Source organism: Sinohyriopsis cumingii, unplaced genomic scaffold, assembly GCF_028554795.1.
Source record: "Sinohyriopsis cumingii isolate HCF-2022 unplaced genomic scaffold, ASM2855479v2 utg001292l, whole genome shotgun sequence".
NCBI lineage: Eukaryota > Metazoa > Mollusca > Bivalvia > Unionida > Unionidae > Sinohyriopsis > Sinohyriopsis cumingii.
Genome location: NW_028315979.1, coordinates 126,049 through 149,957, shown reverse-complemented (window position 1 = coordinate 149,957; position 23,909 = coordinate 126,049). Strand labels below are relative to the sequence as shown.

General features: G+C 35.4%; 2 protein-coding genes across 5 annotated transcripts in view; both read left to right on the top strand.

Annotated features, from left to right (window-relative positions):
* The first annotated feature begins 1,045 nt into the window (after window positions 1–1,045).
* Window positions 1,046–23,909, top strand: part of LOC149772671 (uncharacterized) — a 50,588-nt gene continuing 27,724 nt past the window's right edge. Inside the window, exons 1-5 of the mRNA XM_089947502.1 lie at window positions 1,046–1,470; window positions 8,491–9,410; window positions 9,825–9,890; window positions 10,505–10,546; window positions 11,180–14,061. Coding sequence (XP_089803628.1) covers window positions 8,702–9,410; window positions 9,825–9,890; window positions 10,505–10,546; window positions 11,180–14,061 — 3,699 coding nt within the window. The 5' untranslated portion in view covers window positions 1,046–1,470; window positions 8,491–8,701. The remainder of the gene's footprint in view (window positions 1,471–8,490; window positions 9,411–9,824; window positions 9,891–10,504; window positions 10,547–11,179; window positions 14,062–23,909) is intronic.
* The window catches only part of LOC149772672 (uncharacterized), a 24,608-nt gene continuing 23,108 nt past the window's right edge, over window positions 22,410–23,909 (top strand). For 3 of the 4 annotated variants that reach the window (XM_089947505.1, XM_089947507.1, XM_089947503.1), the window contains exon 1: window positions 22,423–22,496. The gene's annotated coding sequence lies outside the window, so the exon portion shown is untranslated. Of the gene's footprint in view, window positions 22,497–23,909 lie in introns of all 4 variants that reach the window. The other variant, XM_089947506.1, reaches the window with a different exon arrangement.

Below are 23,909 nucleotides of genomic sequence, written 5' to 3'. Positions count from 1 at the left end.
CGAGCATGTTGCCCGTGTCATGCAAAAGCTCTCCCCTAAAGGGGATCAAGAAAATAAAGTGGAAATAAACGTAAGGACAGTTTCCCTCGAAAGGAGGAGCAGACAAAAAAATGTTATCAGTACTGAAGAATGCAGGGCCAAGAGAGTTACCGTTAATGGGGCGCTGACGGGAGATATTCCTGTGGAGAGATCGGTGAGACGGGGGATGTCCACTGTAAATGCTCCTATATGTGATGTCGCTTGAAGCACTAAATAAAAACATTGCAAATAATGAAAATATAGAAGGAATTAAGATTCCGAACTTCGAGAAGGAATTTAAAACCCTTCTTCATGCGGACGATTGCTCCAATTATATTCAGAATGGCTCTTCATTCCACCATCTACAAACCAAAGAATTCATTATCTTCCCAGAAAACTACCACATATGCATATAACACCAACTGAGTAACAACATTTGTTGGTGATGTGGTCTTAGTCGTGAGGGAATATGGACTCGAGTGTGCAGGCAAGGCGATGGGTGCCGTTTACCCGCGGACCTGGGTTCGATTCCGTAGAGTACGAACTAAAAATTCTCTAACCTGTATGATAATATTATTTGTACTAAAATATTAATTCTGCCTTCTGTTATCAAGCATTCTTCTATAGGAATCCAGGGATAGCACTTTTCCGTTCTGTCTGGTGTATATTTACAATTCTCGATTTCTGTCTTTATTATATATATATATATATATATATATATATATATATATATATATATATATATATATATATATATATATATATATATATATATATATATGGTCTTTTCGGCTTGCGTTATTCTTGAAACTGATGTGAGGAATGTTCACCTTATGTAGTCAATGCACAGTATGTAGCCAGTGAAATACAAATAGTCGGCTAGGAAGCGGAGCTAGCCACTTATAGCAGAGCAGTAGACTGTCGGTTCATGGCATACAGTAGTATATCTCAAAAACTACCTGGATGACAACTATTTTGTATGGCATCAAGCTATTATGTACTCATCGTTTTTCAAAATGACCACTCACGGAAAGGGCTTGTGTTTGCACTGTGAGCATCACATGTTCTCAAAAATGGCCTTCGGACATGAAAATTGCATGTATAACTTTTGGGGGTGGGGTGAATAATGTTTTATTATATGAATTCCCACTGACTTCTCAGATCAAGTGAATGATAATCTTATGTGTTGCTTTATCATACCTATCCAAAAATATGGATCTTTTTGACATCACTCATGTATTTTATTTGTTATGAATTTTTGTATTAGGCAGGTGTATGCAACATTAAATTTGTGCATACAAATTGTCCCTTGCACCCTTACAAATGATAAGGCCCGGCTTGTTCTGTGCAGACATCAAAGCGGGAGACAACCGAGCTCGGCAGTCTGATATATTACCTAGTTAGCACAACAGTGGAACAGATTGGGATATAACCAGCCGGGCTGACAACGAGGTAACTTTTACTTGTGTGCCTTTTCTTTATAAAATTGTATAAATCCCCTTCATTTTTTCGTGCTGTATCTTCCTTCACCGACAAAGATGCATGTTCATTTCTGTGTACCCTAATATTTATATGGCGGTGAATCGACAACATTTGCACGGTAACTTACCTAAAACGAAACTACGTCAGTTCCCAGAAAGAAGAATCTGATGACGTTTTTTTTCAAAGCTCTGTTGGTCTGTTTCTCTTGTAAAATATGATTAACTACAAAAGCAAATTGTATGACCTGTAGAATATTTAATCGTTAAGTTGAAACTAAAGTATATGGGGAACAGTATTAAGCTCTATTCACACAGCAACGAGACAGACGTGTCTTATATTCAGGTCAGCAAATACATCTATAGCAGGCCATTGGGGTCAAAACGGGGAAATTCTTCTCAATATATTTGCTTGATTATGCAAACTCTGAGATCAATCGGAAGACATTTTCAATTATATGATAAGTAAAATGCGCGAAATTTAGACCCATATTACGCGCAATCGAGTCCTCCATTGCTCAAAATAGAACTTGCATAATCGTAATCGAATTGACTAGAAGTGCGACAGAGACATTAACGTAGAAAACAATTTGCATTATTTCTGTTATGCACGTATATAAGATAGCAGTTGTTCACGTTTGTGAGGCTATAATATGCTACCTAGACAGAGCCAACTGAAAATACAAATGTAAATGTAAATCATAAGGATTCGAAGAGAGAACTTGGGAATACTCTTCCCTGTGCAATAAACAATATTTGCCACCTAACCAGGTAGTTCGATTACACCAAATGGAAATTTTGATTTTTGCGTTATGGAAAATGCTTTTGCGGTAAAGGAGAGGATTTATTTACAGGCATTACAGAGATCATTTGCTTAAATTATCTTCTAGTAGGTTGTCTGGATTTTGTTTAATCAAAACTCAAGAGCGAGTAACATTTGCATGTATAGCGCCAGCGGTTTGCCATATACAACATGATTGTTCACTCAGCAGGAACAAACTATGGCAGTGTTCTCGCATTGAACCGCGAGTCCTAATTCAGTTCTCATAGTAAACCTATGCAAACACCATGATGTTAAAATTTCAATAACTTAAAATTTTTGAGTGCTCATGATCAAACCTATTAGTATAGATGAAAGCTAGATGTCAGCTTCTGTATTGAGGAAAGGATACGAGCTGCGGAATTTTCTGGACCTGCATGTGTTTGAAACATGCTTTCAGTTTCGCATCAAGGAGTCGATAAATCAATGTCTCTATTTTTTTTTCTCACTTGCAACTAGCATACGATTCAAAAAGATTCTTTTTCATTAAACACAACTTATATTATTAACCAAACCTGGTCAGCCAAACCCATATATACTCTATTTTATGTTCACCCATTTCCCGGATTCCAGGATGGTTCCCATTTTTCCATATCATTAGTACCGTGTGTCCTGAAAAGTCGATAGCTTCAGTCTAACAGAAAAGTTGTAGATCAAATAACAAGCACAACTTTTGCGCATGGGCATATTTACATTCGTTTTAATTTATATCTTAGCAATACGTTCCCAAAGGCCTGTGGCAGGATAAATTATGTGTTTTTGTTTCTTCTTCTCGGTATATATCTTTGTTTTCTTATCGTTGTTGTTTGATACAACGTAGATTTTATATATGTATCATCGTCAATAATAATAGTAATATATAAAAAGATCCACGATTGATAAATGCCATCTTCAATAATAATAATAATAATAATGGAAAGTCGACTGTATCCTAATTACATTCACATTTAATTTTTTTTAATTCTTAAAGTAACAGCAAAAGCAGGAGGACACATTATTTGTAACTGATTCTGTTTTGACAAATGCGTTACCATGCGGAGAGGGTAGGAAAGGGTGTGATATTTGAATACAAAGCGTTGGGATTTGCCATTGAAGTAGCATGAATAATAATAATAATAATAGTAATAATAATAATAATAATTTAAATAATAATAATAATAATTTAATTAATAATAATAGTATTAATAATAATAATAATAATGATGATTTGTTATGGTGAGGCATAGAAGTGGCGTGAATAATAATAATAATAATAATAATAATAATAATAATAATAATAATTGTTAATAGTATGATAGTATTAGTAGTCGGGAAGAGAAGGAATTATGTTAAAAAATTTAAATAATAATAATAATAATTTAATTAATAATGACAGTATTAATAATAATAATTTAATTAATAATAATAATAATTTAATTAATAATAGTATTGATAATAAAAATGATAATAATAATAATAATAATAATAATAATAATAATAATAATTATAATAATAATAATATGTTAAAAAATTTAAATAATAATAATAATTTAATTAATAATAATAGTATTAATAATAATAATAATAATAATAATAATTGTCAATAGTATGATAGTATTAGTAGTCGGGAAGAGAAGGAATTATGTTAAAAAATTCCAGTTTCGTTAGCAGCAGTTTAGAAACACGTGCCATTGGCGTATTTTACAGTCACGCGGATTCATTCTGATACAATCACGTACCAGTGCAGTCTCACAGGAAGATTAACTTAGATACTCGGAATACCTTCTATGTTTCGCCAGTCTTTCCGTAAAATGTATTAAACCCACATGACAAGACGATTCCATAGCCAACTTATACCTGAGAAATGGAGTTAAACTCCACAAGACAAGATGATTCCATACCCAAACCTACGCCTCACGGCCGCAAAAATTTCTCGCACATTGTGTCAACCATGGTTGATATAATAGTGAAAAGGGACTATTCAGATTATGTATGAGATGGTCCAGAATGCGGACCCAGTGACACATCCTATTAAGAAGGACCATCTCTGTCTCAAACAAATGTGACTTGACATGTTTATTTCATCTCTCTTGCTTTTTTTTCTGAAAAGAATTTAAATGGAAAGATTTGAGTTTCAGTTTGGTGGTTGGATAAATTAATAAGGTATTTGATATGTTATTCATGAAAGTCGAGATGTTCTATATACATGTGTATAACCAGAATGCATACTGTTTCAGATGAGGTGTTACCTCTCCAGTGATCTAGTGGTTAGAGTGTCCGCCTCGGATGCGGGAGGTCGTGGGTTTGAACCCCGACCGAGTCATACCAAAGACTTATAAAGATGGTACATACAGCTGCCTCACTAGGCGCTCAGAATTAAGAGGTTAGTGTTAGGACTGGTCGGCCTGGTATCAGGATAATGTGACTGGGTGGGACATGATGCTACATGTCTGCGGCATGATACCCCAGTGCTAGGCATAACTGTAAACTGCCACACTGCAGACATTGTAGCGATATGACTGAAAATTGTTAAAGCTTGGTTATCCAAATCACACACACACACACACACACACACACACACACACACACGCGAAATGATGTAAAGTTTGATTGCAGAGTATGTTCTTTTCTTTTTAATGAAGATGACGAAAGAAAAGTTAATGAGTTAATACCATTTATATATTTTATTTTGCCTGATAATTTTACGTATCAGATTTTTTTTTAACAAATCGGATAAGTCCATTTCAGTTAAAGAACCCACTTTGCCATCTGCGTTCGTGATCCCTCTCATTCATAATTTGAAAGATTCTTTCCATAGGCTTGCAGTATGAATGTTAGTTAGGGATGTACCATAACACCATATTACAGAACCGACCTAAAGGCGCAAATGCATAAATGTACACCAGATCTGCTTGTATGGCTGAATAGCCAAATGTAAAGAGATAACCAATAAAATCGAAATTAGCTACAAGGCTAAATGTAACCATGAATAACTAAAAGTACTTGTGCAGGTTTTGCAAGGCATCCATTTTCAGAAATTTGCAAATGCGCAGATTTCATTTACATGATATAAAAAAAACTATATGGAAGTCAAATATACGTACGTGTCCAAATCCTTCCGCATGATGACATTTTGCAGGAGTTAATAGATTTACATGTTTGTTTGCACACGTCACTAAACAGGTGCATATGGGAGAACATGTAATCAATGTACATATTCGATCAATAATAGAATGCTTTGTACAAAGGTATTCGAATGCAGCGTGAGTATAGTAGGTCTTTCAGATATAAGTGTGGCAAATTCGGGTCGTAGGTATGGGAATTTGTACATTGCCTATACGTGTGGCAAATTCGGGTCATGTGTTGGAAAACTGTAGATGTCCACGCAAACACCAACTGCTACTCACCCGCATAAATTATTTTATCAGCGATCTCCACCCTCTTTCTCTCTCTCTCTCTCTCTCTCTCTGCCTCTAAATTTACTCTTCATGATAAATAATAAAGATGTGTCTTTCAACAGAAGAAACGTATTCTGCTAATGAATTTTAGTTTAAACAACTTTAAAAGATTTAAATGTACGGTAATTGTTTGCACCAACACTCTGAAAGTCGTTTTGTGTCCCCGAAATATTGCATCTGAATCGAGATGAAATTAAAACAGTGTAATCAGGTAAGAATCTCTTGCAGACATCCGTCGCAAACCCAATCGGACTGTGTGTGTGTGTGTTTTTTTTTTTTAGAGGTTAGTATGTAGAGCTAGCTAATGATATCTACGTATTTGAGTTATCTAAAGTTGCGGTGAAGGACGCAGTGGACTTCAACTGTTGTTTAAAAGATAAGTTTTACGATGGATAATTCTTAACTGTTTAAGACGTGCGACAAGGGTTTAATGTATATGTGCATTTTATTTATTAAAATCTGCATCAAATTTATTCCCAAGTTGAGAGGGAAAAACGTTTTGAAGTACCTCATTGCACTCAATGTACATTGCCTTGCAACATAAATAAACAAAAAATATACGTGCATGCTGATTCTACTCTTTATGTTTCTCTCTTTATCTCTCGCTCTCATTCTCTCCATTACTTTAGTCTAGTGGCGTAATAAAAGATATGGTGTCCAGGGGTGGGTGACACTAAATTTAGAAACAAATAATCACCCACGAGTCACTGGTTCACCATTTCATTTGTTTTGCATTTAAAGTGAAATCCTCCGTTGCAAGGAAAGCATCCGTTGTAAGGAAACCTTTTGTTGTAAATAAACCCTCCGTTGTAAGCAAAGCCTTCGCTGTAATGAAACTCTCCGTTGCAAGGCTAGGAAACCTTCCGTTGTAAGGAAAGTCACTCATCCATTTAATTAATTATATGATATATACTGACCAGGCTGCAGGAATATGAATCATGTAAGACGAATTGTGTCGGGTCTTCTCAGCGCAGGCAGAACTCTGCTCATATGTCATTGTCGTCTTATGTTCAATTAACACTGTTCTTGTTCATATCAGACGCGATTATTTTCTAGTATCCAGTTCGAATTTCATGTGTTCCAATCATTTGAATGCAAGAACCTGCAAGAGGTCAAGCTTGAACAGTAGCTGATGCAGTGTGAAGTTTTAAACTTGACATTTTATGTTGTCAACTAAAGATGTATCTCCCAAAAGAAGTGCACTATCAACACTAAACTCAAACATTTAAGGAAACGAGGCTTGCATTCCATGGTCAGGTACTACTGCAGAGGAAATGCATGCTTTCATGAAAAACTTGTAGCAAATGTCAAGTGATTTACGTTGTAATGCACAATTCATTTATTAATACGAATAGTCTAAAGATACAAGAGGCAGGGTTTCGGAAATGTTCCTAACAATTGCCCATAAGAAAAGATGTAATGCATGAAATTAACATTAAAGTCATGCTAGAACACGGTTATATTTAGGAAGGAGGGCTGGCACACGTTATGTTTCAGATGAAAAGTCAATCGTTTATGCGACATATATAATAATGCATGCAAAGAAACAACAACACAATAAGTAAAAAAACTGGGAGGAGTATTGGAAAATAAAAATAAAAAACAATATGTACTTTGAATAATTAAAAATTTGAATTAATTTTTTAAAACTGATTATCTGAATTCAAGGGACCCATTTAAAAAAAAGGACTAACGTAATTTTGAGAGATTCCGGTAAGAAACTTATGAAACGGGGTTCCGTACTGGCACTACTAAGCAATTAAGGGTAAGTTGCATAGTCAACTATATTACATCTGATTTATTTCTATAATTACTTGGAAAATACTTCTTATATACTCAAATCTTTAAAATCATCGGTACAGTGTGATCTCTCATGAGACACGACGTTTTGATGCGGGACGTTTTCCACATTATTTTTTTTATACACATAGCAGTTTTGAGCATTACTGTCTTAGGCTAGGAAACTGAAGGAAGTTTCGTGAAGGATGATAATGGAACCGTTCAGTTTACGACCTCCAGCAAATATCTCTAAAAGGCATATATGGCATGCATACTCAAGAAGATATCCCCATAATGTATATCTGGCATCATGTGCGCACGCACATAGGGGAAAGGGAAGGGGGCACATGTGCCCCACCCCGATTTCACCTATAAACATCTTTTGGCTTTCATCCGTAAAACATAAATAGCTGACTACTACATGTGTGCCGGCCCCCCCCCCCCTTCTTTGGACGCCCCGTCTGACATGCATACTTTCAATTACTATTTTGACAATTATTTCACATTCAACAACCATACATCATTACACATACGGATGAACCGATGGTACCCAGATAAATACAAGAAAACGTTTTCTTATTGGTCAATACTGTTCCAGCACAAAGAGCTGATGCCATCCAAAACTCGAGTGCCAGTACAGGGTGATTACATATTTTGTTAAACAATATCATTACTTTCATTCACAGCTAAGGCAGACATTCCGCATTTTAAGGAAATTATATGGATATCGGCATAACTTGCACACACACACACACACACACACAAAACAACGCCGAGGCACCTGCTGTTTTGGTATATTGCTTTAATTCATTCCCTATTTAATGATTGATCATTCATTCATCCACATCTCCATCGATCCACACACACACACACACACACACACACACACACACATACACACACAAAGATATATGTATTCACGAAATGAAATTAAAACATGTTTCATTATCTTTTGCAGACATAAGTAAGATCGTTTGCGCTTGATTTACTCGCCGAGGGAGTCCAGTCCCTCAGTTGAATAGCGCACCTTTCTGAAAGAGTTTCTGGCTGCAAATACTTGATTTCAAAAACATATTTTGTTGATGGAAAACCCCATTCGTATTGGGCAAACCTGAATGTCTATTATGTAACCATTACCTTCAGAAGATACCGACGCTCAACAATAGAAGATGGCAAGTACAATGTCAAGCAGGTATGCATCAACACCAGAAAGTCGGAACTTTGCAAAGTTAAGCCGCCTTTTCGTGGATTTGCTCAGAGATGTGTTGTGGGAAACATTGACTAAACGAATTCTTCCTGAAGAGCTTCCAGATAAAGTGCGCATACACAAGCAGAAGCTCGAGACATTCGGCAGGATGAGAGAGGACCAGTACAAGAGAATATGCAAACCTGGTGGAGGAGTAGTCTCAAATGTGGATTTTGATATTACTTTACTGTATATTCTTCTAAGAAATTTACCCATGGAGGAGAAGAAAATTCAGCGACCTTCCAAACAATGGGGATGCGAGACCTATCCTGATAAAAAGCATTTAACTGAAGGAGATGACATTGAAAGAATTCGTTTAGGAAGAAATCAGGTGTTTGGTCACGTGGGAAAAGCGTCCCTGTCAAAGGATGCATTTGATCAGATTTGGGCAGATATGTTGGCCGTGGTAAAGCGATTTGACATTCGTTTAAATACAACATTCGAGAGTGAAATGGAAGTCATACTTAAGGACGAAATGCCTTCAGACTTAGCAGAGGATTATATGAGAGACTTTCAACAGCAAAAGGAGTATGATTCCCAGACAAGAGATATAGCTCTGGAAGCCAAACGAGAGGCAGAGGAAGTCAAGAAACTGGCGGAAAGGAGCTTAGAAGAGACAGAAAATGTTAAAAGTATGCTTAGTTTGAAGGGGAGGGAAGATAATACATGTATATAGAGTTTTTGACGTTGAAACGCATTTTTGCACATTAATTTTCTTAAGCTTCATGGGTGGAGAAATCTAAATAAAACCTTTCATTTTGCGGAAATAATTCTATCGATTGCTTAAACTAATTTCCGAATATTTCAATATTTAATCTAACTTCAAGAGCATATAGATGATATTAGTACGGTAAGTTATTATCTGTTTGTAAAAACTCCTTTGATCACTACTGTAATTAGTTGCATTATCATTATGATTTGTATCGAACACGATATTTCTTCGGGGACAAAAGCTTGGATACAAATAGGAGTTGTTTTAGTTGGATTTTTGATTTGGTAAAATCATGGTAAAATTTGTATGCTATAGTCTCATGATTTTGTGACAGGCAAACTGGCTGAAACCGATAGAAAAGTAGACGAACTTACAAAAGATGTCAAGGAGAAAAGAAAAGGTAACTTGAGAATTACACAGTATGAGGGGGACACATATGTAGTTTCTTTGATTTTTGCACCAAATGCAAAGAAAATATAAAGATATTTTCAGAAAATCGTGTTTTCTGTACATTGTTAGTAATAAGATTATTGTCATACTTGAAGTATATAAATACTGGTATTGTGTGGATGTATGTCTGTATGTATGTATGTATGTATGTATCTATGTATGTATGTATGAATGTATGTATGTATGTATGTATGTATGTATGTATGTATGTATGTATGTATGTATGTATGTATGTATTTGAAGCTGTAAAATTATGTTCAGTGTCTTTTACTGTTCTAGAAAGGTGTAGTTCAACAAAATAAACAATACAGTACAATGCAATTTACGATGCAGTTTTTCCCCCATGTAAATAATAAAAAAATAGAGAAATCTGACTGTGGTCAGAAACTAATCTGCTAATTAAGTTGACCAGATTCTTGTGACTCTAAGCTGCTCCCCAAAATGGAAAATATTTTTTGGTTAGAATATGACTGGGGAAAGAAACAAATGCCTAACGTTTACATGTAAACGATATTGAACTTCAGTTACATAGGTTTCATATGCGTGTTGTTATCTTTATTTTAGATGCTGGGCGAGAACCGAACGAAACCTTGAAAGTCATGTTAGGTACGTATGTCACGCCTTCTGAGAGATTCATGTAATTAAAATGCAAATTATTTTTATATAAATAGTTTGTACGCTCCATTTGACAATTACAAAACATTGGCTAACCAATGGTAAAATATGTTGGGAAGCAGAGGCCATGATATCAGAAATTGGATGAATTTTTTCAGTAAAATGACATTATGTCCAATGATTTATAGTATTCAGTGTATTGTCACACATCATTTCCGTAAAATGTATTTTCCAAAAACAAGATATTGAAACTAGTCTATTTGTAGATATTACGTTTGTTCAATTGTTGTGTTCTTTAGAAAGGTAAAGAGTATGGATTGAATTTAGATATCTGGAAAATTCTTGAAGAACTTCGATAGATCAATCTTAGCTGTTTTAGCTACTTTATGATCGTGATTATACAGAGGTGCTAATTATAGACTCCGTAGCACTGAAATGGATACCATTATCTTGAAAACTGATGCTTGTAAAATCCAACATCAAATCAGTTTAAACTGTTATTATTTCAAAAGACAATAACGTTTACTTTGGTTTGTATATTTTATGTATCGATATCAAATTGAGCATCTGTATACGATTATACACACAGCTAAGCATCCTTCTAAAAACTATACCTATTTGCAGACAAGACCAAAGGTAAAATTGAAGAATTAAAACCAGAAAGAGAATACTTCCACCCAACGAAAGACTTTAATCATGCAAAAGACTTTCTACTGAACAAGAATCGAGGATATACAGTCTTTTTGTCCGGGAACCCAGGTGAGGGTAAGACAACAGCTGGTCACATGTTGCTTTTTGAAATGCAGAGAAAGGGGAAAACATGCTTAATTTTGAATGATCCTGCAGATGCCAAGTTCGTATTCCCTGAACATGTGGACATTATTATGGTTGACAACATATTTGGATCTGTTACGTATGATGATGATCTTAGCGGCCGGTGGAGACGATATTTTGATGACTTTAAAAAATGGAAAAAGGATAAAGTTAGTTTTGTTTTTACTAGCCGAGAACTGATTTATCGAGAATGCAAATGGTTTCTGGATAAAGAGGATTTATTCGACAAAGACGGATTTATTTTGCTATCATCTGAAAACCTAAAGCAAGAAGAGAAGACAAAAATATTAATAAAGCAATTAGCCAAGAACAAAGAATTAAAAGAAGAGTTTCCTCTAAAGAAAGATGAACAGACAAAATGCTGTTTGGAATTCACTAGCCCATTTGGGTTTCCTCTGTGCTGCCAGATATTTGCTTCTGACATTGTCTATCTGAGACAGAAGTCAATTTTTTTTACAAGGCCTCTCGAGGCACTGGAAGCGGGAATCAAAGAATTGTGGAAGACAAACGTTAACATGTTTGTAGCTTTAGCAGCCGTTTGGAAGTCTAGTTACAAAGTGGAAGAATTGGATTTAGGTTTGCTTGCTCGAAAGGTTCATCTCCGGGGAAGGTTGTCTTTATCAAACTTTGGCAAAGAAATGATGGAGGACGTTGCTGCACATTTGAACATCTATATGTGCCATACCTTTTCAATCGATGAACTGTTTGAGAAGTTAAATGGGGTTTATTTGACACATCACAAACCAACTTCATGGCAATCTGGAGGTTACACGTTCTCTCATGAAGTTATTGAGGAAGCCTTTGGGAGAGTCCTCACAGAAATAAAACCAGATGCTGCAATACAGTATGGAAGCATGGAATTTCTAGTGAACAATACATGTACTTTAAAATGGAACAATGAAGACACAGAAACAGACTCTGTGGATTATCGAGAAAGCTCAAAAATTCCGATTGAAAAAGAGCATTATGATGATCTGTACCAGCGACTGATGGTGTCATTAAAGGACTTGGGTGATGAATTTGTGGCCGTTCATCATTCAGCATTCAATGATTCAAACTTCCTTGACTTCTTCTTTAAGAAATTAAACGAGACAGGAATAAATGAACTCCAGGAACTCATAGTTAGAAGACGTGGGGTTGCATGGGGCTTCACAAAAACCTCATTTCTCAAGGAGGCACTCGAGCAAAATGCTCCTAAAATTGAATTAGTGAGAAGAATTTTGGAAAAAAAGTTTTTGGATCAAATTGATGACAAAAGATGGGTACAAGAACAGAAACAAGCCATGTTTTCTGCGGCATGTAGACTTGGTTTGTTCCCGCTCTACGAATTGCTGATACAAGAGGGTGTAGCAATTACAAGTGACGCTTTCATCAGAGCAACAATTGCAGGAAATAAGGAGATTGTTGAGGACCTCTTCCGAAGAACAGATACTGATCAGGAGAGCACTATATACGACAAATGTCTTGCGTTGGCTTCCCAAGGGGGTTTCCTTGATCTTGTGAAGCTTTTCATTAAAAAAGGCGCGAACATTGATACCGAGTCTCCTCCAAACAAGGAAACTCCCTTGTATCTAGCAATATTTCATAAACACGAAGATATCGCTCTATTCTTGATTGTCGAAGGCGCTGATGTGAATAAGATCCCGACAAGAAAAATACATAATTCTTGCCTTCACGTAGCCTGCCAGTTTGGTCAGGCACGAGTTGTTGATGCTTTGCTAGAGGCAGATCTTCAGATTGATATGAAGAACAAGAATTGTGTGACACCTTTACATTTTGCATTGATGTTCAAACACGAAGAAATTGCAAAGAAACTTATAGAAAAGGGTTGTGATATTAACCTGAGCAGTGGACGACTGGACAAAACACCTTTGCACATATCCTCAGAGATGGGATTAGGAAAAATAACAGAGATCCTTCTTGAAAAAGGTGCAGATCCCATGGCAAAAGATAAGAAGGGCCATTCGGCCATGCATTACGCTTCCATGTACGGTCACAAAGATATAGTTGTGATGTTGATAAAACAAAATGCAGATCAATCAGAATCCAGATCTTTGAAGCATCGACGAAAGAAGGATATGAAAGGCTTAACCCCTATCCATTACGCTGCGAGAAGAGGCCGTGTAGATGTAGTGAGGTCCTTAATTCAGTCGGGCGTCAATGCTGACCTTCCAGACCTGTATGGCAGGTCTCCATTGTACCTTGCAGCACGGTTTGGACATCAAGAAGTTGTTAGCGAACTTCTAAATGAAAATATCGACGTTAATTTCAAAGAAAAGAAATATGGCTTCACTCCTTTGCATATTGCAACAGACAGACGGTATGCAGGTATAGTGGACAAGCTCTGTCAACATAACGGGACGCAAGTAAATTTACCAGACAGAAGCGGAAGAACTGCTCTCCACATCGCCTCAGCACACGGTGATAAACTTATTATAAAGATTTTGCTCAAGTTTCAGGCTGACCCGAGGTGTCGAACCGAAAATCATGATACACCTCTTCACACGTTCAAGAATGCTGGTGTCGCTGAAATGCTTCTGGATAAAGATAGCTCATTAATGAATTTGAAAAACAAAGATGGAATTTCGCCATTTGAAATTGCCCAAAAAATGGGTGGTAATGTTCTGAAGGAATTTGAAAAGTATAATGTGGGGATGGAAGTAGATCAGTCCTAGAGTTTTTTATGCTATTGACACGCGCTATGAACAGAGGTTTCCATGCGAGCCAGAGCACATTTTGGATACAATTTGTACAGCTTTATCGTTATTAGTGATATCGTTGCTGTTCGATAAAAACATGTTTGTATCTGTGCATATATCTGTACTTATCTGTATACATAACACTAGCAAGTAGAAGGAATTACCATTCGATCATATTTATCACGCAGAAGTCACCGACGGGCTTGATGGACTATATTCATGGACGCTATTTTTTTGTTGGTTTCATGTCAACAACGCCATGTTTTGAAAAAAGTTCATTAACTGGACAATATCATCGTGTAAATCTGGAAAAACACATTTTTTTTTAGGTCTGATAACTTAAGATTAGGACCAATCATTTTGAGAGATTTTGGTGATGGTGGGGCATATACCTAGTATATTCAGAAATCGTGTACATTTCATTTTTTCAATATCAATTCGTTATTTTCGCTGAGAAGAGAACTTCAGTCCACGAAATATATGTGTCAAGTATAGTACAGTAGACAATGACATAGTGCCATTGTGTGCCAAGTTTAGAATATTGTAATAATAATGGAAGGGGCAATAAGGATAATATAATATAATATAATATAATATAATATAATATAATATAATATAATTAATAGGATATAATCATCATAGGCGGTTCATTCTCAAGAGACCATGCGAATAGCGCCTCGTCTGTCTTTTGGGTTTGACATCGTCTCTGTGTGTGTGTGTGTGTGTGTGTGAATGCATGTATGGATGCATGCAGGCATGTATGTATGCATGTAGTTGGTAGTCATTCTTTGAATCGAACATTTTAGATTTATTTGTTGGATTAGTGGACATTTTCCAGAGGAATTAGAAAAATTTCTTCCGACGAATATGTTTTTTCTTCTTCTTGCAATGAATTATTATTAGTGATTAATTAAGTGTATAAATTATGGAAGAAAATGTAGTTTATGTATTTTTGATATGTTAATGTGTGTGTGTGTGTGTTGCTGCAAAATTTGGCATGAGTGGGATGAATAGTAAAGATATCTGCGTAATTGATGATTTTCTAATTTATTTCACTGTATTCACCTGTAAAATATTCTTATGACATAATAATAGTCAGACTGCAAATTGATTAGCTCACCAGTTCAGCAGTTGAGAAGACTATGACCAGTCTTTTTGTTATTTTATGCTGGATAATGATAATTTGTTTTTATTGACTGGATAACGTTTGGAATTCTTTTAAAAATAATTTGACGCTTGAAATCGCCCGTAGCCCTAGATTAACTTTTAGGATACGTAAATATATCAGGAAACAACCTGGATTCGTTGTATAATCTTTGATTTCTTGACTCTTCTGCTGTAAGATCAGACAGTTCGCTGAGGGTTTAATTGTTGTTCTTAGGTAGTGATTATTCAAGAAAAATATTCACCTGTAAAAACAGGTATTTTGGATTGAGAATATCATCCCATGAAATCATCCGTTCGCTCTCAAACTAAAATACTTAGCACCCACGAATATCTTTACTTTTATAGTATTTTATTTTACCTCTGTAAAGATTATGTCTTTTTTTGTTCTCACTTTAAAGTGTCATTAAGTCACTTCCATTATAACATGGCTGCAGTTATTTATGTGACTATATGTGCATATGTATGTATGTATATATTTCAGTGACTGTTTTTGCGGATCATAAGTAATGACAATGGAATTTACCATTATTGATACGTGGAAAATCTTGTTATATTTTTGTGACAGTAGATAGATTGACGCTTAGTAAAGGAAATGTTTACTTTTACGTAGTCATATTACTTTTGTTTCTTAAGGGAATAAATGGTGTTTAAGGTAATATTTACTTTCTTGTAATAATCGATTGAATTTGTCCTGGATACTTTAAATATTTCTCAATATCTGTAAATATAATTCGTCAAATGAATGTTAATATGTTATATTCACACATCAGCGGCATTATGGTTAGCTTGCCATACAACGGTTTGATATAACTAGCATGCCATAAAATAGTTAGAAATAACTTGCCATATTAAGGTTTCATATAACTAGAGTGCCAATCTACAGTTTGATATAACTAGCCTGCTATAATACGGTTTCATGTAACTAGAGTGCCAAACTATGGTTTGATATAACTAGCTTGCGATAATACGGTTTAACATAACTAGCCTGCTATAATATGGCTTCATACAACTAGAGTGCCAGACTACGGTTTGACGTAAACTAGCCTGCTATAATACGGTTGATATAACTAGCCTGCTATAATACGGTTGATTGATATAACTAGCCTGCTGTAATACGGTTGATTGATATAACTAGCCTGCTATAATACGGTTGATTGATATAACTAGCCTGCTATAATACAGTTGATCTAACTAGCCATCTATAACACAGTTGATCTAACTAGCCCTCTGTAATATGGTCGGATGAAGTATCTTGCTACTAGACGGTTATGTGTGACTAGATTGCCGTTAAAAAGTTTGACACAACTAGCCTGATAAAAAACGGATTGATATATTTAGTTTTCTTTCGAACGATTTAATATAAATAGCGTGTGTTTGAAATGGTTTGATACAACTAGCGTACCACAAAATGATTTTAAGATATTATTAAATGCTCATTTTTTCTAAGTTAACTTTACATTGTCAGAATCGTGCAGTACCTTTCGATACGTAGCACCTTTATACTGCACAACACGTGCGTCTAAAATAGTATAGTATATTAAGAACGACTTTGCAAACAAACCATGTACGCTCATGTAGTAGACGCTCTAGGTTTTAGCTTATTAGATTTGTTTGTGGCTGAACTAATAAAGCTGTTTCGCCTATTTAAAAGTAGGGATGATAAAATGAACGATGCGGGCGAGTTTACTGAGTCACAAATGAAACTTTCAAACAAGCAAACGGCTGAACATGATATTTACAATGTTCACAACAAACGAGAGAAACGCAGAATTGAAAATACCATTCTGATCATTAAAACAGTTAATTAGGAGCAATGTTGGTAAATTTGTGTAAATGGAACTTTTCAGACTATGACCAGTGGTCTCTGGAGTATATAAAATAGCATAGTAAAGCTTATTGAGGCCATGGGCTACCGCATATCTATAAGGGACGTACTATTTTACCAGTCAGTCGAAACAATAAATTCGAGAGAAAAAAATGCAACTGAAAGTTTTGGTAGAAAACTAAGAACCTCAGAGCCAATAAGCCAAGACGACGAAAAAGTAATATTTCCGCTGGCTAAATGGACTGTTACATAGCAGCTGCTTTGCAATTTTCCCCGTTTAACTATTTTGATACAGTGTTAGGTTATCGATAGAAGACATACACTATATAATGCAGGTTATAGCTAGGGTACCTTCTACAGCGAATATGCAAGTGGCAGGGCATACACATATGTTTTCTTTAGCTGGTAATAAGAATGGTAAGAAATATACTTACATTTATGCATACTGAATTTCCTCAAAATGTACTTTCTTAGTTCTGCAAATCCGAATGACATCACCTATGTCATAGAAAACCGGATACACTCCGAAATTGTTCTATACTTTTCGACAATATTTCCAACTGAAATCACATTCTTCTTACTACTCTTAGTTTACCCAATAAATCCAGTCCATCATGAGCAGAAACGCAGAACTGAGTTGGATGAACAGACAAACAAAATTTTATCCATTCCAGAACAGCTGCAAACTTTTGTTTTCAAAAAAGAACTGTAAGTTTTAAGCTTAAGTAGACCAAAAAGAGGTTGAATAAAAACTAATGTCGAGCGCGCGACGAAATTCAAAGGTCGCTGGGCTGTGTTATGTGCTCATTAATATTGTTATTGTGTATTGATTATTCTACCGTTGTGTATTTATTCTGAAATGCATAACAAATTCAATTTGTTTCTTTTGGTGTATTCCTTTATTATTAAGCCTTACGTAGGAAAACGAAATTAATTTATCATAAACACTGCATTTGTATGTGAAAATATGGTATTGTACTTTATCAAATAATTTAAACTGTAACTAATGTACTAAAATATGGCTATTTAACAATGTGGTGCGCAGCCTGTCACCACAATAATTCAGTATATTCATTTTCTACGGGTATCAATTTTCTAACAATGCTATTTTCGTCAGTATCGGGAAATCGTGGTTTAGGGAAGGAATATTAGATATTTCATAATGAGATTTTTAAATGTATCGAAAGGAGAAAATCGATATCTTCAGTTTAGCGATAGCAACTTTGGAACGATGTTTTTCCCCAAACCTACGAACTACTTTTTTGAAATATTTACTTTTACCAGAAAAAAATTTAAACATTGTAAACACTATGACTCGTATTCATCCATATAAAATTGATAATTTGTCATACACTCACCTGCTATACTTTTGATCCAGAGTTTGAAGAGTGATACAATGAATATATCCAGGTGCGTTAGTGATTTTAAGTTGTTCGAAGATGGCATACGTCTAAAGTAGCAGGTTTCAAAAGGTGACTCCAGACTGGTTGAACAGTGTATAAATCAGCTCAAATGTTGGTGTTGTTCTTGTAGAGTTTAACGCCATTTTCAGCACAAGATAGGTTGTACATGGCGGACAGTATAAATGGTGGAGGAAGAACCAGGGGAAAACCCCGGAAAGAACCACCGACCCACGAGAAGCTACTGGCAAGCTTTCTCACATGACCACATTAGCCGAATCAGAGACTCGAACCCACAGAAGGAGTAAAAAAGAAAACGGACATCGACTTTAAAATTGCCAATTTATATGAGGTTCTTCCTTCGGCTGTTGAAGACCTCTTTCGATACAAGCTCTATACACACAACCCTAACTCAATCCTTTGTATACCACCAACAAAACGAAAACCGAAAGTAACCACAGCGTGACCCAAACATGTATAGGGTGCCTGACACCCAGCTGATTGTCAGCATTTCGGAAAATCAAAAGTACACCATGTACACCAAATTCCAACTTTCATTAAAAATAGTAATGAAATTACACAACTCAAAGGATTAGGAAAATTACACGAGTGACTTACACACCATTGGAATAGATTTCTGTCCACTAGTACAACTGGACTTGAGTCCCGCGGGCCCCTTGTCTCCTTTCCTCGGCCGGACATGTTCATGCATTAAAAAGTGCGACATTCGCACATAAAAGCGGGACTGTAGTGGCTCCATTCCTACAGTCCAGATCAATTAAAAATCTCGACCGTCGAGATTTAACCAGTCGCGAAAGCACTAGTTGCGTAGGCGACTTAAATCCTTTAATTGATTGATTGAACCCACGCAGACAGAAGTGAGATGGCAGTGATCCGTAACGGTGAGCGCTTTAGACCACTCGGCCACTCATGGCCCCAGCAAAAATGTCAAGACCAAGTGGAAAACAGAAAGGTACTTGAAATCAGGAGGTGATCTTAGACTCCCTGATTGCATACCATGATTGGAACTCTGCAACCATATTTTAGCTTCCCTTCTGAGTGTGAGTTAAAATTATGTGAGGAAAAATGTTGATTTAGATTATGATCCAAAAATATACGCTCATTTCTTTATCTCTTGAGAGGAATTTGATGGAGAACAGTTATCACTTTTTAATTATAAAAGATTTACAATTTTCCAAAGCCAGAGAAACTGTATGTAAGCAACAGGTGCTGAAATCCATCGGAAAGGGCAGCAAACCAAAGGCACCAGATCACATCTTTGAAGCAGAATTAGATATTAGAAATGGTGGTCCCAGATAGCAACATCTTTGCAGCTATTAATGATGCTTGTCCCACCAATGAAAAACCATGTTATTAAAGAGATGCTCCTGGAATTAATTATCTCATCACCGCAAATGGTTTTTTTTTTTTTTTTTTTTTTTTTTTTTTGTTTTTTTTTTGTTTGCATACTGGTGCATACAGGGTTTTAGAAGAAAATAGTACAAGGCCAAATTGTTCAAACATGTACTATAAAACAGGAAAAAGTACACTATTGGCCTCCAAAACTAACCGGGTCATGTGAATACCTATATATCAGCATGCCTACCAAGTTTAAATTTTGTTTGTCTACCACAAGTGGTTTTTGCCAACTTGTACTAAAAATGTTTTTGTCCATGGTCAAGTGGATAAAGATCTATGACTTTCAGCTTTATTATTGTTTTGTTATTGTTATGCTATTGTCCAGAAATGGGTTAGGGACAACAACAAAATATTATACCCCCTTCTGCTATCGTAGCAACAGACACAAATTTCACATGCACTCGAATATTCTCACATTGTTAGAATTCTTTGTATGTTTTGACTACAGGAAACCTATCTTGCCAATTTCATAAATTTATATAATAAAATATAGTTTCATAGTCTAATGTTTAATTCATGTTTTTGTTGTTGCTAATTGTGTAGGAAACATCTTGTTGATAATCTTACAGATACCCCCAATCCAGAGTGTAAATGTTCAGACACAAGAACGTTATTAGCCTTAATAACTATAGTGAGCTAAATATCCTACCGAACATAAATATTTTACACGTTGTATCGAAAGGAAAAAGCACTGTATCTGTCGCCAATATACCGAAGTGAATCGTTAGTGACATTCAGGCTTCCCTTATAAACCCTTCTCACATCAGAAAACAATTATTTGTATATATGGTCTTAACATTTAATTCTTAATACGGAACTTTCCACTGTGTCCAAATCCTAATAGATCGTGTGCTAATCTGAAATACCTTCAAATATGAACTAACAGTGAATTTCTTGTCATTGGTTATCAGGCATTTCTTTTTGAGAGGCCGGATTGCAAACAAACCACAGTGCAGTGGGTCACAGATTTAACTTCGTATCATCATCAATGCCTCAGTACTCAAGGTGTACGGTAGCCGAAATACACATAGACAGCCGAACCATAATGCTCAAGTTCTAAAGAATGAACAATACTTTTTGAATCAATACCAAGAATGCCTAAATCAACTCTTGTATCACCATCAAAAATGAGAGGAAAAAAGACTCTAAAATTAGACTGGGACTACAGTTTGGGGACTGAAACGGAAGTAATAATTGTGACCTGAGTCGAAATATTCCCGGGACAAAAATAAACGTATTAAGCAATAACATAATACATGAAGTCAACGTTCATTCCTATTATCAACAAGACTGTGCAGTCTAACAATATTTTGCAAATGTTTCAGCTGACGGTAAAGTCATAGTGAGTTTCCCTCTTTAAATTGTATAACTCCATCGACGTATTTCCGAGTTAAAATTTAGTGTAAATATTAATTATTCTGTCCACACTGACAGTCTTCCTCCTGCGATTACAACATTTTCTTAGAGAAGATGGCACATTCTGTATTTTTTATTTTAATTTAAATGATTCATATTGATTTCGATGGAAAATACAATTATGTTTAATGGCAGTTTTCTGTACAAAACTCTTGAATACTATTTATATTATGTATAAAAGATTTCTTTTATTGTTTTTCTGAATTTAAATATTGTGACTTATTTCGTGTGGCTTTTTTTCTTCTCAAATGCTCATTCTCTGAAAGTAGGAAACATTTTGATAACAGTTTTGAAGTTTATTAATAGTAATTAATGGGCAGCAGTTCAAAATAATGTTGAGATAACTTGTTTAAAGAAATTAAGATGATGATGGTGACGATGATAATAATAATAATAATAATAATAATAATAATAATAATTTATTGATTTTAGTACAAAATTGTATTTCTTCTTCTTCTTCTTATCTTTACTATTATTACTGGTGTTATTGTTGCTTTTGCTAATGTTGTTATTGTTGTCGTCATACCTGATGCTAACGAAATTAACTGCAATGATGATAAAGGAATTGATATTTTTAAAACTAAAAACAACAGAATTTAGAGAGGAAGAATCCAGTTATTTATAACAGGAAACTATCCATAATCAGGTTGTTCTCATAGGCTGAGATTTATGTGTCGGTCATTTTGACCCATGTTGACCCCGAAACTTTTGTAATTGTTTTTTCTTCAGTTAACGTATTTGCAATAGTTGAAACCTTGGTATACAATTTTAAAAACTTATAAATAATCTCTCTATCTACAATCTTTTTTTTTCTTTCTTAAAATCAAATTAAGCATGTCTTAATAGGAGAACGAAGCCGATACCTACTTCTTAATTACTCGACCATATATCGGATCATACATAAACGTTGTTATCAGGTAGTGTAAATTCAAGTTAAGCTCCGTTAAAAAATAAAGAAGATAAATATTAAATATATCAGATTTAATTATGAATTACAGACAAAATAGAATAGCTCTTGCCGCATGAATGATAAGATGATAGTATTAGAGTGATTCCAAATGATAAGGTCTGTTTTGTTCTGTGCTGAAAATGAAGCGGGAGACAACTGTGCTCGGCAGGCCAATAGCACCTGGGTAACATAACAGTGCAACATATTGGGATGTATCCGGGATAACTACAAGGTAACTTTTACCTTTTTGCTTTGTTTGATAAAAAATCCCTTTTTTCTTCTTTGTTATCTTTTTTCACCGAATAGCATTCCTGTTCTGTCAGTTGTAGTGGTATGTTTATTTCAAAGTAAAATTTGCATGGTGGCTTATCCAAAATGAAAGTACATCATTTCCGAGAAAGAAGGAACTGGTGCCATTTTATAAAGCTCTGTCAGTCTGTTTATTCAAAAAAAGTTAATAGTGATTAACTTTAAATTAAATTCGATAACTTGAACAACTTTTATATCATAAAAGTTAGTTTGAAGTGATCGGGGAACAGTATAAATCTCTATCCGGACATTGAAGTACCCGAGTGAGACCGTGTGTAAAACTCGGGTTAGCAAATGACTATAACAGGCCATCGAGTCGATAACGGGAAAATGTTTCTCAATAGCAAATGACTCTGTAGCAGGCAATCGAGGCCATAACGGGCAAATGTTTCTCAATATTGATGCTTGACTAAGCTAACTCATATAATCTCTCAAATGTGTGATATTTAGGTCCTTATTACGCGCTATCGAGTTCTCCGTTACGCAAATCGAACTTCCCATACGCGTAAGCTAATTAGCTGGAAGACCAACATAGACGTAGCATAAAAACATTTAGCGTCTCTCTCTCTCTCTCTCTCGCTCATGTATTCGAGATAGCTCTTTCGAGCACGTATTCGATATAGCAGCGATTTAAGTTTTTGAGGCGATAAAACGCAACCTAGAAAGAGAGAGAGAGAGATCAAATCGTAAAATCAAATGCAAATGTAATCGTACGTTTCGAGGAGAGTAAGCTGTATATAAAAAGATTTTCCCTTCTGTGCATACAATGTTTTTGCCACCTAGTCAGAACATTTGCTTACGTTAAATGGAAGTTTAGATTCTGCGTTATTGAGAACTCTGTTATGGATAAAGGAGAGGCTGGTTTACACGCAATACAAAGATCACTTGATTGAAAATTATCTTCTTGTTGGTTACCTTGAATTTGTGTAATCGAACATAGAAATCGCGAAAGGTGTCTAAACATAGTCCCAATGGCTTCCCATATCGTCTGCATATCCCGTTTCCATAGGATCAGACTATGAATGACAGTGATCCCGCATAGAATAGACAGGTTATATATAGTTTCAGTTTAGCAAGCTAGTATTGTCAAAGTTCGTACTTCCATTTCAAACAACTATTCTTCTGTTGACAGACAAAACATTTGCACACGTTCACATTTTACACTTGCTTTGTATATGCAAAGTTGCAATACTTTAACACAAGTTGGAGTTAGGATATGTAAATTTGGTTGTTTTCGGAATATGTCTGTTTTGTTGTTCTTGGTTAACAGATTGTGTGTCATGGCTAATACACCCATGACCACTAGGAGCCTTCAGAAAAGTCGAGACCGTCTCTG